The 18046-nt window shown below is 40.4% G+C and overlaps 1 protein-coding gene across 1 annotated transcript in view; it reads left to right on the plus strand.

The window, feature by feature from the left end:
• Positions 1-18046, plus strand: part of LOC139708053 (BDNF/NT-3 growth factors receptor-like) — a 224244-nt gene that overhangs the window by 167597 nt on the left and 38601 nt on the right. The window contains exons 4-6 of the mRNA XM_071620037.1: positions 1395-1466; positions 5135-5283; positions 7967-8236. Of these exons, the coding sequence (XP_071476138.1) occupies positions 1395-1466; positions 5135-5283; positions 7967-8236 (491 nt within the window). The remainder of the gene's footprint in view (positions 1-1394; positions 1467-5134; positions 5284-7966; positions 8237-18046) is intronic.

Consider the following 18046-nt stretch of genomic DNA (forward strand, 5'->3'; position numbering starts at 1 on the left):
AGGCAAGTTTTATATTTATACGGCTTAATTATGGAGGTTTTTTGTCATTGCTGTATGCAAAATGAATAAAAAATTGTGAGAGCAACATGCTGATTGAATATTCATAAGTACTTGTCAAGAAATGTTTTCCGAAAAAAAAATGAAATGTCAAAATGTTACATCTTTCTTATTTCTTATCCGATTTTGTCATTTTTGTATTGTTCTGTAGGAAATATTTTTCTTTCTTTTGAAGTCATTTTATTTTTTGGGTGGATTTCCTCTTACAGTTATGCTGTCCTAAAAATATAATTATGGACGAAAGAACGGACGGAAGGACAACCCGAAAACATGATGCCTCCGACGACAATTCGTGGCGGAGGCATAGAAAAGCCTATTCATCTTTAATCCAATAGCTCGTTAGGATGAACGGTTACACCCCCTTTTTCTACATAGGGCCTATTCTAAAAGCTGATGGGTTTCAGATGTCATCTTATTAGATTTATTCTATCAGTTTTATTTCCATTTCTTCAACATGATGACGTTATCACTGTGAAAAAAAAAAAGATCGATTAAAGTTAACCTTGCAAAATGTTACTATGCTACGTGGACAATTACAGCCCGACAAGAGAAAGCATTGGACGGGGTGTAAACACACATGCTCAGGATATTGTCGTGGAGTGACTACATTAGAAAATGTCACCTTATACGGTAGATTACCAAAATATCCGTGAAAAAAATGATGAGATTAGCGGGACACTGTCCGCGGCACCGTTAGCTATCAGCTTATTCCCTCATACTGCGTTTACACCATGTTCCCAGTAAGCACGGCAGTCACGTTTCAGGCCACCGTGGACAATACGATGAGCCGGGATAGGCAAACGCGACAGACCTTGATTGCCGTGGATGCCGTGTCAGATTTTTTAAACCGTCCAAAAATTTGCCACGGCAGTCCCGGTGCTAATGAGAAACCTTGTAGGCCGTGATAGAACCGGGGGAACGCAGCAAAGCGTGACAGCACGCAACAGACCGTAACACAATTTTGAGGCGGTCCTATAGTGGGACGCGACGGAAAATATTGTGAAGTCTAGCCTGACCAGACGCTGCGAGAACGGCGTCTGATAGCTACATGTTCACCTGAGCGAGGACTGAACATGAAAGGATAAAAACTAGAATCTAGAGCAGTCGCAGCGGACGGGTACAATTAACTCACCGTTGTTGTTGTTGTTTTTTCATTTTGCCGTGACCTTGCTTTCAATTCAAAATTTCGCATTTACACTACGTGAACAACAAAAATATTACAAGTGTGTTAAGTAGCATGAACAAAGTCAAAATCAGTTTTAGAGTCTTCATGCCTTCTTGAAATACTTGTGTGATGAGATTCTTCTTTCGTGATATCTTATTTTTAATGGCAACAGGGACCTCCGCAGTAACAACTTCGCCTCGCTAACGTGGAAGCCCTTCGAGTACTTGGATGATCTGTCACAGCTGTAAGTTTACTTATCTTGATAATGATCTCATCTGCTGCTTTCACTAGGTATATCAACCTTTAAACTTATGTACATGTTGGCTTCACACATTTCATTATAAAGTTACATTATTTGTGTCGAATTTAAGGAGGTTTGCACGATCGTCCTTACATAATTTTCAGAATGGTTCATTCGTATCTAGCCTACTACAACGAAGGGGCGTAGACAGGGGGAGGGGGTATGGGGATCCACCCCCCCCCCCTCCCGCCACAATTTCGGAGAAACATTTTTTATGAGTGGAATTCTATATGTTTGTATTATTACTAACACTCTCCTTCTTCTTGTTATCATTACCATTACTATCATTATCATTATTATTATAATCATTTTCATCATATTCGACATCGTTGCCTTGTTTTTTTCCCCATATTTCTGATCCTAAAAGGAAAAAAACATGGAATGGTGTCTTTGAATGTTTAACAAGACACTTAAAGGGATGGGGTGAATGCATACAGTCTTTACTGTTATTACCGTCGTATTATAACTATGATCACTAGATAATCTTGTAAATGGCATATTGGGGAGGTGGAAAGGTTTCACCTCCTTCGGCACACCGTGAGTGAGCGCCTATGTTATTGCCGCACGCGTCAGAACTTGCGCTTTAAAAAATCTTTGCGCACTTAAATGGTTACGGATTCCATGTTCCTCAATCCATTATGTTTTTGTTTTTTTACTTTTCTGATTGAAAATTTTCCTTAAATTCCACTAAAAATGTACACCAAATAGTTCAATTTCAATTATAAAAGTGCAAAATCTTGCTCATGAAGGGAGACCCTCCCCTACATCCTCCCTCTTTCAATTTCCATAAACCTAGTTCAGACTGAAAAGACGCGCATGTAAAAATACCACAACATAATCATTCACATTTTCCTGAATATTTGTTTCCCGCTTCTTTGAGCAATTTTTCCATTTAACCCCCCCCCCCCCAAAAAAATATATATATATAAATTATGCACTATATCGCTAAATTTAAAATCAAACAATGCAAAAGCTCACTACCCCTTCTGCCAATCTCCTTAAACTGTATATTAGGCCTACACAGTGAAGACAAAGGTCTCGTGGGTGGAAAAAAAGTGACCAATACCACAATTTGTCATTCATTTAGCCGTGAATATTCATTTTTCTTACTTTTTGATCATTTTCCAAAAATATACTCCCACAATAGTGTGCACTACATTGTTGGATATCAGTTCTAAAAATGCAAAAACTCCCTTGTGTGGGAGGGATACCCCCTCCCAAACCCTCCCTATTCTGTTTATGTCCATAGACCTAATATTTCTATTCGGAAAATCGAAAGGTCCACATCCTCCGTTTGGTCAGTCACCATAGATTGAGTAGGTAGGAGGTATATAATAATGGTTTATTGAAAATTCATTTGCCGCCATGCACATGGCTGACTTGCAGAATATTTGTACAATTCCATTGGGTAATAACCTATGCATAATCAAAAAATCATACTTCGATTAAAATGTAAAACTATACCATCATTATTTTTTAAAAAACACACAGAATGACACATGATGAACGATATTTCAAAATTAATCAATTACATATACCACCGTAAATGGTTAAAATTGTGCAAGCACCGAAATACATACATGTATACCCAGGCCTGAGAATAACCATACAAACATAACGGCATACATTTATATTCCCCATTTCAATTATTCTCATAACAGTTAGAATCATCTTCTCATAATTTATTATCTAAATGCTTAATTTCAATCAATATCGCATAATAATATTAATCTGACACATCATTATCATTCGGAAAGAAAATGTATGTTACAAAAATTGCAGTCTTAAAAAAAATACCATAATTTCCAAATAGACTTAAAAACTGTCAGCTTTTAGTAATAAGTCCAACATGCAGGCGTTATTCACAAATTGGGATTAGAATAAAATATGAAATATTATTTCAAAAATCCAAAGAAAATATTGCAATATCATAGCATTTTCCAGTATTGCACAACAGTATCCATCGCACGAGTGTGGCTCGCTGGTTAGTTGCGTACAACCTTGCCGTACGTTTCAATCACGTATAAGTACGCCCACTACTGAACGGGGAGGGTGCCCCATGAACACTGATTTGTATCTTTACATTTTGATCCCAAGAGACTCCAAAAACAACTCATCATCCCAGCAAACCGTATCAACCAGACAGGTTACTTGGTAGACACTTTCGATATACGAGTATGAGTAATGCAAATGAATCTCAAATGATGAACAAACCTGAAAACTACGTTTTGAATGTGATTACAAAATGTTGCACTCTTTCCCATAAACCTACGATTGAAGAGAGAGAGGGAGGAGGGAGGGAAAAAGAAGAGGAAAGAAAAGAGAAAGAGTAAAAGAAACAGAGAGGGGAGAGTGAGATAAAGGACAATGCCTAAATAGTTCAACCGAACAATAGAATGTTGATTATGTTATAAATACTCTACAAAAACATATAATCAACCTGATTACTGTGAATTCAACAATTCAATGCAAATGACATTCGGCACTGAACTGTTGCGAAATTACTCAGTTTTACATCAAAAATCTCTGACATTTGAGTTGCGTAAATTTCTAATGTTCTTCTAAGGAGGTATGCAGAAAGAAATCTTGTTCATTTGAAATCAGTTTCTCAGCAAAGGTCAAACACAATTATTTCCTTCTGTCAGCCAAGGATGACAAGCTCAGCAGAGTCAGAGCTGTCTCGTATGATTGATAATCTATTCCTAAGATTATTCCTCTAAGTCCTTTTCTGCAACCCTTTCTAAACAGTAGACATGTTCTTTCGTTACGCCACCATTCAAAACTGGGCATGCGTACTCTACAAGGGGTCTGATGAAACCGATGTAGATGGTGCAGAGATTCTCAATTGACAGTCCGTAACCTTTCAAGATCCTACCGAGATGTATCCGTCCATTGGCTCGCTTAATCACAAGTTTGCTGCGAAGACACATGCGCCAAAACAAAGAGAGGGGGGGGGGGGTGACAGATACCACTTTGCAATTTGCAATTTCCTTGAATGTTCACTTTGCTTACTTTTTGATTGAAAATTTTCTAAATCATTATTCCCCCGAAAGTGTGCCCCAGAACATTATATAGATGATGACTGGCGGGGGAGGGAACATACCGAATGTTCCACCCGAAGGTTTGAAATGCTATTGAGGGAGGTTATACGTCCCGAGAATGGCCAATATCTGCTGATTTGACAGCTATTTTCTTTATGCAAATTAATGGGCAAGATTAATTGATTTCGCAACGTAACCAATTTTTCGGATTCTACATAATCCCATTAGTCGAAAGCTTTTAGTAAAAAAAAATGAACCCTATAGAAAGCCTTTTCACAGAGATCCAACTAGACTTTACTTTTGTTCGATCAATCTATGATAGACAGTATAAAGGGAAGGAACCTGTGTTGGATATGATATGAACTAGTCTCCCATAACTGTTCTGTAGGCAGTCGCAGCGCTGCCTTTGAGTTGAAGCTAGTTCATGGCTTTTGACAAAATAAACTTGGGACAAATCTTTCTCTTCTGTCTAATTGAGTTCATGGGTCTCCTGTAATACATGAATAATAAATGTTGTTTTGATTGCGGTGATTATATATAGACTACAGCTTGCGTGATTTTCTCTTTCAGGTTATTGGAAGACAACCCCATCAAATGTGGCGACTGTCAGAATAACTGGCTGCGAGAGCCACACCAAGACCTTGAGCTGGGGAACAACCTCACGTGCTTCGATAACGCCAACAGGATACCAATAAAAAGCTACGTCGTGCCAAATTGCAGTAAGCCCCACGTACAAGTTGATTGAAATTAGTAATGAATAAACTAATCATTGAAATAAAGGAAAGCAGAATTGTAAAACTTCTTATGATAACATTGATTTTACATCGCCTCCTCCAAAGGAAGCCGAGGCATTATTATTATTATTATTATTGTTATGATTATTATTATTATTTATTATTTGTTGTTGTTGTTGGTTTTTGGGGGTTGGGTTTTGTTCTTTTTTTTTGGGGGGGGGTGGGGGGGAGGGTTAATGTTCGTTATTCCGAAGGTTTGTTATTGCGGAATACACAAATTCCCCATACCCCAGATTAATCCGAAAATGAAAAAAAAGGTTCGTTAATCCGAACATTTGTGGCGTTATTCCGGAGCTTCGTGAATCTATTGCTAAGGTTCCTTAATATGAACATGAAAAGAAGGTGCGTGATTACGTATCTTCGGAAAATTATTTTTTTCACGGATCAACGAACTTTTCGAATAAAGAATCTTTTTTTATTTCGGATTAACGCCCCTTCGGAATAACGAATTGTAACCATTATTTTCCTGGATTATCTATCAGTCTGTCTGTCCGTTCGTGTGTCCATCCGTGTGTCCAACCGTGTGTGAGTAAAACACGAGTAAGATATACCCCTTAATGGTTATTTCATGCTAGGTAGCCCAACTGTATAAAACAAAGTATAGATGCGCTTGATATATTTTAGGGAATATCCCCGAATTTTAGATCCTCCCCCCCCCCCCAAAAAAAAAAAGAAATCAGAAAAAATTGAAATTTTTATAAATCATATCTTCCTTATTTCTTATCCGATTTTTGTCATTTTTTTACCGTTCTGCAGGCAATAATTATCTCTTTCTTTTGAAGCTTATTTATTTTTTGGGGTGGATTTCCTCTTTAAGTAAGCATTCACCGATGATATCGACGAGAACCATAGAAATAAGTAAACAATATGTCCATGAAATGAAAGGTGAACGGTCGAAGTTAAAGCTGAAAGAACAGTGTAATTCAGGAACCAATGACATTTTTCGCCACAACTTTAGGCATTCTCTTTATAAAAGTGAGGTATCCATATTTGCTGTATTAAAGGAAAATTCCATGCTGATATCCTGTTGCCTTGTATTCAAACAGAAACATCAGATAAGTAGTTCAGTGGAAATACGAGAAACACTACAGGATACATAAAGAAAAAGTACTATATACTTTAGAAGTTTAGAGAGTGAGATTGGCAACCCATAAATTTAGGTGTTGAGCAGCTCTCTATTCGGTTTGGGCACAAACACACACACAAAAATAACCAATGTTCATTTTCCTCCCGAGGAAAAACAAAAATGTTCAGACTTGTTCTTGGTACTTAATGAGGTAATGCGTTTCATCCAAAGCGGATAACATTTGTCTGTGCCCAACCGATAAATTAGTGAAATTTTGTGTTCAAAACGAAATACGATGGAGAGCTGCTCAGCACTACACGTAAACCGAAGGCTCAAGTGAGCTGTTGCAATCGTTCCAAGGACACAATATTACGTGGTGTGTGTGTGTGTTGGGGGGGTGGGGGGAGCCCAGAAATTAAGGAGTCCTTACAAATCTGTTTGTACAGAACCAGAAGTGATTAGCTAAGTTAGAGCTATGAGTAAGTAGATTGGTGACGGTTGTCTCAAGTTCTAGGGGTTGGCTGGGGATCAAATATGGGTCCATTTTCACATTTGACTTATGTTGTTGTTGCTGTTGTTGATGAAAACCTATGGTCAGATTTTCACCAAACTTGCCAGGCATTATCGTGGGAGTGCGAAATATACATACCTACAAATGGGCACCCTTCCCCACTTGACTGCAGTTTCAGATTTATTCATGGTAGATCGCGGGACTGGCCCAGGGAGGGGATCGAATTTAGCATAATTTTCACATTAATTTTTGTGATATTTCTTGAAAACACATGGTCAAATTTGCCCTCAAAGGTAGAATGCATTAAAACAGAATGTATATTTATACAAATGGACACCATACTCCCACCCCCTGTGGACCCCCTACGGCCCTAGAAACCCCAATTTAGAGAATTTAAAAGAAATAAAAACTTCTCTAAAACCACAGATACTCTGAGTACATACATTAGTAAATGGACTTTCAATGTTGCTTATGGTAGATTCAGGGTGGCCACATTCGGGCCGGGAACGAATTGCGGACCAGTTTTGACAGATGGTCATTTTCAAGTTCCTACATGCTTGGCAGATATTTCTGCCAGTGTGATAGAATATGCAAATGGCCCATTGCTTCCCCCCCCCCCCCACTTAAAAAAAAAAGGTTTTCTATATTCTTACATGATGTAGGTAAGAATGCGTGGAAGGTGAACTTGCGGTACTCAGGTGAGCACGAAATCCCTGTGTCATTTGATGTTTTCATACAAAGCAACATATCAGAATGGAATTTCCCTGTTTAAGGTTATACTCATGGCAGCAATGATAGCATGAGAATATGGGGGTGTCCTAGTCGCGTGTCAGATGCACTTGAATTACCGTCAGATTTGAGAATGTAATTTTGTAGGTTTTGCTTTTTTATTTACTAGTATGATTACTGACTTTACAGTCACAAAGTAGACGAAGTGATGTTGCCATTCCCAGAAAGTCTCCCTCCCGCTTGCTTACAATCTTTAACTATACTTTCTATGCATAATTTGGTTTGTTTGTCTTTCCCTGAAGGTGTCCCATCAGTGAAAGTAAGTCCAGAGCGGCTGGTCATCCGAGATGGAGATTCCTTTAATGCCACCTGTGCAAAGGCCGGCAACCCGGATCCGGCGTCGCGATGGGACACGGGTAACCTCAGATCAAAATACGAGATCATTACGGTCAGTGACTCCGAACATATGATCGTCGTCCAGAACGCCTCATATTTAGACAACGGACTTCTGAGGTGCATAGTCAGCAGCGTAGCCGGCTGGCGCTATGCGGCTGTCAACCTGACGGTTAAAGGTATCATTGAAATTGTGCTCCTGGTGCATGGTATGTGGCATTGGGAGCAGAACGATAGGGGAAGAGAGTCGGCCAATTTATTTCTTCTTCTTGTTCTTCTTCTTCTTCTTCTTCTTCTGTGTAAACTTGATCCACCGTCAAGAGGGCCGCATTTGCCGAAACCGATTCATGAATAATAGTTTCGATCGCGCGGTTCGGAGCGTATGTATGACATTGCCATTGTGATTGTTTATAGCAATATCTGAGATAAGTACACTGTAGGGCCCTAATAAGTTATGCAGTGCATAATGCCCCTGTCACACTTTGCCGGAGGGGCCCAACGTACGAGAAACGGGCAGTATTTTGCTCATCCGTTGTTCAAATTGTCAATCCGGTAGACGAAGTTTAAAGTTTCTGTTTGAGAGGAGTGTACATACATGGTCTAAGAACCGAATAAAACGAAAAAACAACGCACCTGGGGCTATTGTGTACAGGACAGTGCAACGTGCGCAAACACAATCATGAGAAACGAATATGAACCGCATGACCACAAGACAAAACGAACAAATGGGTTGCGCATGAGACGGACATCGAACGTCAAAGAACAACGTTTTTACATGTCCTTGCAGGAGTCAGTTGCAGCAAGGTCGGTACATATTCGTTCAACATTCAACATCAGCTTCATGTCCTGTTCATTTACTGTGGATGTGCTGTAGCTATCCTGTACATAAGCTGTAATCTTCACTTATGGCCGTTCTGTCCGCTTGCCATCCGTAACTACATGCGTTTTGCCCGGTAGTCGTTTTGTGGCTATGCCGTGTGTATGCGTTTGATGTGCTGAGCGCACTGTACTTAGCCGTTCCATCCATTCCATCTCTTGCAGCAACAGACTCTACAGGGGGCCCATCGGATGGTAACGCGTGGAAAACGATAAAGTACAGTAGGTGGTAGGTACCTACAGGTACAGGGAAAAAAACCATACAACTCTCCGAAAAGGGTCAGATCGCGCTATCCGTTTTTGGCGAGGAAAAAAGTTTGTGCATGCACAAAATTTTCTGGCTGCTTTGACTGAAATTATCAGAAGATAGGCTAGGCCGTTTCACGGCCCCGTTTTTCTTCAGTTTTATTTCATTGGACGATGCATTACGCTGTTTTAGGCTTGAAAGACGTACTTTTAAATAAACAATTGAGTATATGAATATAAGAACGACCCAAGTCCATAGAAGACCATTTCGAGTAAACTAAAAAAAAAACTTCATGTCTTTTTTATTTATTATTATTATTATCACCGTTCTTATATAGCATAATACCTTTGGCAAGGTCTCTATGCGCTTTGGAGGGAGACAAAGAAACATACAAAAAAATATAAAATTTTACAGAAACAGTAGAATGCTGCATAAATCATCATCGACAATCACTATGTTACTTTCTGAACAGATACGTTTTTAAAAACGTTTTGAACTTATTGATGGAACTCGCATGTTTTATATCACTTGGGATGCTGTTCCACAGTTCTGGGGCGGCATGCCTGAAACTACGTTTGCCATAATAGTTTGTTGAAATGGAGGGTATTATGTATAGATCCTCCTGTGATGATCTAAGAACTCTCATAGGTTCATATTTTACAAGGAGATCTGTAAGGTAAGAAGGAGCAGTTTTGTGGAAATACTGATAAACAAGCAGTAAGATCTTAAATTCAATACGTGATCTGATAGGAAGCCAATGCAAGGCACGTAAGATGGGTGATATTGACTCATATTTCTTGGTCTTTGTCACTAGCCTTGAAGCAGCATTCTGGATAACTTGTAGTTTCTGGAGTGGGTTGTCTGGTAAGCCATACAAAAGACTGTTACAGTAATCAATGTAGCACATAACAAATGCATGAACTAATCTTTCAGTGGTTCCTTTGTCAATATACGGTCGAATTTTGTTGATCTTATACAAAGCATATGAGGCTGACCTGCATCTAGAAGTAACATACTCATGCAACGTAAAGTGATTATCAAACACGACCCCAAGATTCTTGGCCATTTTTACAGGGAGAACCTGTGAGCCATCAATATCAATGGGTGGAAAGGAACTACACGTATGAGAACGAAATCTGGACGTCATATGAAGAACCTCTGTTTTCTTACTATTCAACAAGAGACCATTCAACCGTGACCACTCTTTAACTGCTCTAATACAGTTTGTTACTCTGGGAAGTAATTCTGACATGTCAGATGCAGTGAAAGATACATATATTTGTGTATCGTCTGCATAGAACATTTTAGAGAAACCGTGTGCTTCAATTACATTTTCCAAAGGAGCAGTGTACATTGTGAAAGTCAAAGGTCCAATAACTGATCCTTGTGGGACCCCACAGGTCGGTGTGTGGGGTGATGACTGGATCCTATCAATGACGACAGACTGTGTGCGAGATGTAAGATATGATCGAAACCATTCAAGTACACAACCTCGGATTCCAAACCACTGAGGCAGTCTCCGGAGGATGGCATCATGACTAATAGTGTCAAACGCGGATGAATAGTCGAGAAAAATCACTGTTACCTCTTGGCCCTTATCTAGAGACATAAGAATATCGTTTGACACACGCAGGAGTGCTGTCTCACAGCTGTGGAAAGGACGATACGCAGACTGTGTTTTTGCTTGGAGATGATGCTCAGACACGTACTTCTGGACTTGTGATACAGCCGCTCTCTCGACCGTCTTGGCCACAAACTTGAGGTTGGCAATCGGACGATAATTCTTGAGATCATCTTTATCTAGTTTGGGGTTCTTAATGATAGGAGAGATGTTAGAGTGCTTCAATCCTCCTGGAAAATAACCTGATTGAAAGGATTGGTTGATGAGAAGAGTCAAGGTCGGAACAAGCTCTACAAGACATTGCTTCAGAACACTGGTGGGAACGGCATCAAGGCTGCAAGTTGTTGAGGGTGATTTCCTTATCATCCTTGTGACTTCTAGCTCGGTGACAGGTCTGAAGTTGGAGAAAGAACACTTAAGCTGCCTTTGATCAGGGAAATCGGGAAAGTTGGTGTCACTGGACTCCGAGTGTAGAGTATCAGTGATGGTCTTTACTTTGTTGACAAAGAATTGTTGAAAACACTCAGGGAGAGAATTGAATGGTCCACTGCTATCTAGAAGTTGCTTTAAGGATCGTGGTTGAGATAGCATATCCACTTTCCGGAACAGCTCACGAGCAGTGCAGTTTGATAGCTGTTCCCGATAATACTTGGTTTTAGAGGATGCTAATGCTTTCTTGTACTGATGACGTTTGTTTTCAAATGCTTGCCGATGTACCTCCAGGCACCTACCAGATCGTGAGAATGTAGTTCGTTCAAGTCTGCGGAGCTCTTTTTTCGCTTGATGGAGCTCATCATTGTACCATGGTGAGTTGGGTCGACATCTGATAGTGTGAGTTAACAGCGGAGCATGTTTATCCAGAAGACTGCTAAGAACAGTTTCATACTGAGTTAGAAGGGTGTCTACATCAGTAGAAGGTGATAGAAGTAAGTCGGACTGCATGATGTCTCCACGAAGAGATTCCATGTTGATTTCCTGTAGTTTCCTCATCTTAATCTCCTTCTTTATAGGTTCAGGCAGACCGATTCGTAGGGAACATTTCACCGCTGAATGGTCAGAAGGTAGATAATGAGTAGTGGTGATCTCACTCAAAAACTGATCAGTTACACGAGATAATATGAGATCCAGTGTATGTCCATCCCTGTGTGTAGGAACATTCACATGCTGCTTGAAGTTAAAAGAAGTGATGAGGTCAATGAATCTGGCAGCAGTTCGATCAGTTGAATCATCAACGTGAAAGTTGAAGTCCCCCACAATTAAGACATGGTGTTTAAATGTCACTACTTGTTCCAAAAATGAAGAAAATTCATCAATGACAATGGAGTTAGTCAGTTCCCCAGTGCATGTACGCTGTGGGCGATAAATTACGACTAGTTTTAGAGGCAGATGCTGATGAGCTGTGAGCAGTAGGTCCAAATGTTCGAAAGAAGAGCACGGCTCACACGGATATACATGGACTTTGAAACCTTTCCTAATACACACACCAACACCACCTCCTTGGCGACCCTTGCGTGGAATGTGATTCCATTGGTAGTTTGGGAGAGTAGATGTCAAATCAGCCAGAGATGGATTATCCCGATCATCACCTGAAAGCCAGGTTTCTGTTACGGCTAAAATGTCGATATGATCATCGATAATGAAATCACATAACATTGAAATCTTGGGCTTAATCGATCTTGCGTTCCATAGTGCAAAGTTTGATTGTGCACCACAACAGTTAATAGCAACTTGTGGGGTTGGCTTCACTTTACGAGGTTTTCTACCCCTACACCCCCTTCTGGTGCGAGGCTTTGAGGATATACCAAGCTCGTTGATTGTTTTCCAGACAAGCCTGTCTACCCGGTGATGGGAATTGTTCAGTTCAAGCAGTGAGCTCCTGTCATACCGAAGTCTGTTCTCGAAACCTTCGCCTGGTTGAACAATGTCATGGTGGGGATTGCATGTGTTGACATGATCAGCATTTGAAGATGGACCCGGATTTGGTTGAATATCGCCACAAAGCAATAGTTCAACCTGAAATGTGCAGTCTGCCTGTCTATAGTAAGGTATTCTCCGGCCAACATATTTCCTCCCAGTGACAGCATGATTTGTCCCATAATATTCTATTTAACTGTGATGGGAAGGCAACATTGTATATACAAATTAGAACATATATTATTATGACAATTAACATTTACATTAATTGTGGAGAGGCCATTTTGTGTGGTGGACTTGGGTCGTTCTTTGATTCATATGGACTTGGGTCGTTCTTTGATTCATATACATGATATTCTGCTATAGAGATGTGAGAAGGATGAGAGAGGGTGCTATTATATGAATGTAAGAATGACCCAAGTCCTTCATTCTTACATTAATATAAGATTTAACTCATTCATTTCAGGCACTTCCGGGAGTAATGAGGATTTTTCATTTATACACAAGATGAGTCTATGTATAAGCTACAATTTCCCATGTCAAACTGAATTTGGCCAAAAATTGGACTTGGGTCGTTCTTATATTCAGGTCTTCAATTACATTTCCGAATGTTCATTTTCAGAAACTTGTACGTTAATTAGTCATTAACAAAAGCCTGCCAATTAATAAAACGACGCCATTAGGCCTAGTAGTCGTGCACTTAACGATGTTGTTGATTAGATCGCATTTGGCAAGAATACACCAATTCACCAATCACAACAAAGATAATGTAACTAACGTATTGCAGGACCAAAACATCCGGTGTGTGTGCATGTATAGTGTTATAAATCACGTTGTGGATACCGTGTGCACGTTTGTTACACTTCGGTACAATCACAATCGTCGGTTTTCCCCTGCAATTCGTGGCTTAGATATCTGAATTGTATGGGACGACGGAAAACACTGTCTTGTTGTTATGCCGAAACAGACGTTGAACAGACGACGTTGGAGCTGGCTAGGATAGTTGCCCAGTCATTGCTGCATGCTGTTTGCCAACATTACGCTACAGTCTACACTGAGTGGCGTATCTAGGGAAAACGGCGCCCGGGGCAAGCGCGAAAATTGCGCCCCTAATTTCTGAAAAAGTGTTCAACCCTATACCCATCCCGGTAGGGACTTTATTTGTTTGTTTGTTTGTTTGTTTTTATTTCCGTCTTCATATAAAAATACACACATTACAAGTTACATATACATTGCATATACGTACAGAAGAAACGGGGGATTGCCTGTTCAGTCATATTTTCAAAATATGTCTGTTCTTCCACATGGTCCCGATATAATACGCTTTAAACAAAGTCCATATGATATGCTTTTTCAAGCACTTAAAAGGGGTCTTTTGAGGGTGATTCAAATGTAATGAATTTTGATAAATTGTGGCGAGCGAGCCAAAAATTTTTGCATTTCAGCTTACAAAACATGGAATTCTTGTCATTTTTTGCTAATCATATCTTACAATATTTCCGCGTCATCATCACGTTTTGTTATTATCTCTCTCTCTTTTTTTTTTTGGTAAATTTTGGCGAGCGAGCGCAGCGAGCGAGCCGGAAAATTTTGTATTTCAGCTTACAAAACTTGGAATTCTTGTCATTTTTTGCTTATCAAATCTTACAATTCTAATCAAGCTATAGTGACGACCTTATAGATAACGATTTATACCAACAAACTGAGGACTTGAAAAAATACTCTAAATTACTACCAACAAACTGAGCCGAAATTTGTATATTTCCGCGTCATCATTACGTTTTGTTCTTATCTTTTTTTATTTGTTTTTTTTCTGCGCCCCCCCCCCCCCACGTATGTTCGAAACTGTTGGCGTCCTCTTTTGATCCAATCAAATCTTACAATTCTAATCAAGCTATAGTGACGACCTTATAGATAACGATTTATACCAACAAACTGAGGACTTGCAAAAATACTCTAAATTAGTACGCGCGAGCGAGCCGAAATTTATATATTTCCGCGTCATCATCACGTTTTGTTCTTATCTCTTTTTTTTTATAAGTTTTGGCGAGCGAGCCGAAAATTTTTGTATTTCAGCTTACAAACATGGAATTCTTGTCATTTTTTCCTTATCAAATCTTAAAATTCTAATCAAGATACAGTGATGGCCTTATAGATATCGACTTATACCAACAAACTGAGGACTTGAAAAAATACTCTAAATTAGTACCCGCGAGTTAGCCGAAATTTGTATATTGCCGGGTCATCATCACGTTTTGTTCTTATCTCTTTTTTTCTATAAATTTTGGCGAGCGAGCGCAGCGAGCGAGCCGAAATTTTTTTTTATTTCAGCTTACAAAACATGGAATTCTTTTCATTTTTTGCTTATTAAATCTTACAATTCTAATCAAGATATAGTGACGGCCCCATAGATAACGATTTATATCAACAAGAGGACTTGAAAAAATACTCTAAATTAGTACGCGCGCGTGAGCCGAAATTTGTATATTTCCGCGTCATCATCACGTTTTGTTCTTATCTTTTTTTTTTTTTTTGATAAGTTTTGGCGAGCGAGCGCAGCGAGCGATCAGAAAATTTGTGTATTTCAGCTTACAGAACATGGAATTCTTGTCATTTTTTGCTTATTCAATCTTACAATTCTAATCTAGATATAGTGACGGCCTTATAGATAACGATTTATACTAACAAACTGAGGATTAAAAAAAAATACTCTAAATTAGTACGCGCGAGTGAGCCGAATTTGTTTATTTCCGCGTCATCATTATGTTTTGTTCTTATCTTTTTTGATTTGGTTTTTTGCGCCCCCCCCCCCCGTATGTTCGAAACCGTTGGCGTACTCTTTTGATCCAATCGGCGGTCGCTTCAGAACGAAAGAAATTGCAGCCGCTGCTCCGTGTAACATTTTGCCTTCTAACGATGGCATGTGTGAACACAATATACATTGTCATTTTGTCCGCTTCATCATCACTTTTTGTTCTTATCTTTTTCCTTTTTAGATGACTTTTGGCGAGCGAGCGCAGCGAATTCTTGTGTGAACACAATACACATTGTCATTTTGTCCACGTCATCATCATGTTTTGTTTTTATCTTGTTTGATTTGGCTTTGTGCCCCTCCCCCTCCCATCTCTTCACCACCACCCCCCACCCCCACCCCCACTTCGTCCGAGCGAGGTTTTTTTTTTTCTTTTTTTTTTCTTTTTTTTATCTTCTTCTTCGGGTTTTTTTTTTTTCGTTTTTTCGTTTTTGGCGCCCCCAAGGAGTGGCGCCCGGGGCACGTGCCCCCCCCCCCTCCCAGATACGCCACTGAAAACAAACTCACACACCCACACATACGCATAACTTACCAGTCATACCCATCCCACCAAAGCATAACACCGGAGCAACCACCCCGAGCCGGAGGCGACAATTTTTGACGGGGCGACAATTTATGTCGCTACAATTTTTTTGCCATCATAAATTGTCGCCATCGAGGTCAAAATTGGGAACTGCACAAGTGTCAAAGATTGTCGCAAGACGATAATTTATGACGGGGCGACAATCTTTGACGCCAACTCCGTCAAAGATTGTCGCCCCGAGAGCCGGGGTGACAATCTTTGACGGAGTTGGCGTCAAAGATTGTCGCCTCGTCATAAATTGTCGTCCGGCGACAATCTTTGATGAGGGCTGGCGGCAAAGATTGTCGCCCGCCCTGGGTAATATCGTTCTTGACATAGTCATTGAAATACCAACACATAACTTACATGGCTACATCCATGCAAACATGCCATGTGCAAAGTTATGGTGAGGTTTCAAGGAAGTGTGTATGTGCGCGCGCACATGGTAATTTAGTGTCCGTTTGTGCGTGTGCGTGTGGTGTGTGTGTGTGTGTATGTGTTAGTGTATGTGTTAGTGTATAATTATGATGGAAGAATGTGTTTATTATGTCAGCGTATGTGTTTTGGCTGCGCGTGGGGAGGGATAAGCTGTTGCTGGCATAAACGTTATATTGATTTTATCAGCAGCTTTGAGTTTGATGAGTTTGTTTGACGGATATGTATATGAATTCGGAGGGGTGCTTGAGTGCGGGCGGATGCTGCTTTTATGCACACGGTCCATTATGTCTTATGCATCAACATTGGGAAGTCGTTTCATCCGGAAGGAAGGTGGTATCGGTTCGGGTGTGTGTGTGTGTGGGGGGGGGGGGGGGGGTTACATTTCGTTATTGCGAAGGTTCGTTATTCCGAAGGTTCGTTATTCCGAATTTCATTTTCGGATCAACGAACCTTAGGAATAACGAACCTTCGGAATAACGCCACAAATGTTCGGATTAACAAACCCTTTTTCATTTTCGGATTACCTATCATGAACACTAAATAAAAAACAAGCGGTGTGTGTGTGTGTGTGTTTGTGTAATGGAGCGCTGTGTGTTGCGACACGGATTGTCGCCCCTACACGGATTGTCGCCTCCTGCTCGGGGCGACAATCCGTGACGGGCGCTGGCGGCAAGGATTGTCGCCTCCGTCACGGATTGTCGCCTGGCGACAATCCGTGACGCTTGTGCAGTTCCCAGTTTTTGACCTCGAAGGCGACAATCCGTGTTGGCAAAAAATTTGTTGCGACACGGATTGTCGCCCCGTCACGGATTGTCGCCCCGGGCTCGGGGTGGTTCCTCCGGTGTTAAGCTTTGGTGGGATGGGTATGACTGGTAAGTTATGCGTATGTGTGTGTGTGTGTGTGTGTGTGTGTGTGTGTATTGTGAGCTGCATGATATGTGATGTGTATGATTTGTTGTGTGTGTGTGTGTGTGTTTGTGTGTGTGTTTGGAGTATAATAATACAATATGTAGAAATTGTGCATGTGTGGTGGTTACATAGTGGTAGTGGTTTGTTTGTCTGTGTGTATACGTGTGCCTGTATGCTTACGTGTGTATGTGGAATATAGTGGCGCTACTGTGGCAATACAAATGCCTTCAGAGTGTATGAGCACGTGTTTAAAGAATTCACACCAGCGTTGATCTAAAAATAGTATGGGTGTGTCAACCAAATATCAGCGGTGAGGCGGGCTAGGCGAGAGAGAGACCGAGAGAAAATACATACGAGGGAGGTACCCTCCCCAAATGTTATTTGTCTTTGTTCATTTTTCCCTGCAGTCATTTTCTTCCATCAGTCTTATAAACTAGAACGTCCATACCACTATTCTTTGTCCCAGAATAGTATCTGAATAGGTTTGGCATGCTTTATGCATGAGCGAATAATTTCCACACGCCGCACAGTGGGCCAGAATGAGCTCAAACTGCGCCAAAATTATATCCCATGGTTTCTTTTTACCCAAATGTGGTGTCAAGGGGTAATT

The sequence above is a fragment of the Diadema antillarum genome, unplaced genomic scaffold (assembly GCF_040938485.1).
Source record: "Diadema antillarum isolate AM-2024a unplaced genomic scaffold, OU_Dant_1.0 seq00001296_RagTag, whole genome shotgun sequence".
NCBI classification, from domain to species: Eukaryota; Metazoa; Echinodermata; class Echinoidea; order Diadematoida; family Diadematidae; genus Diadema; species Diadema antillarum.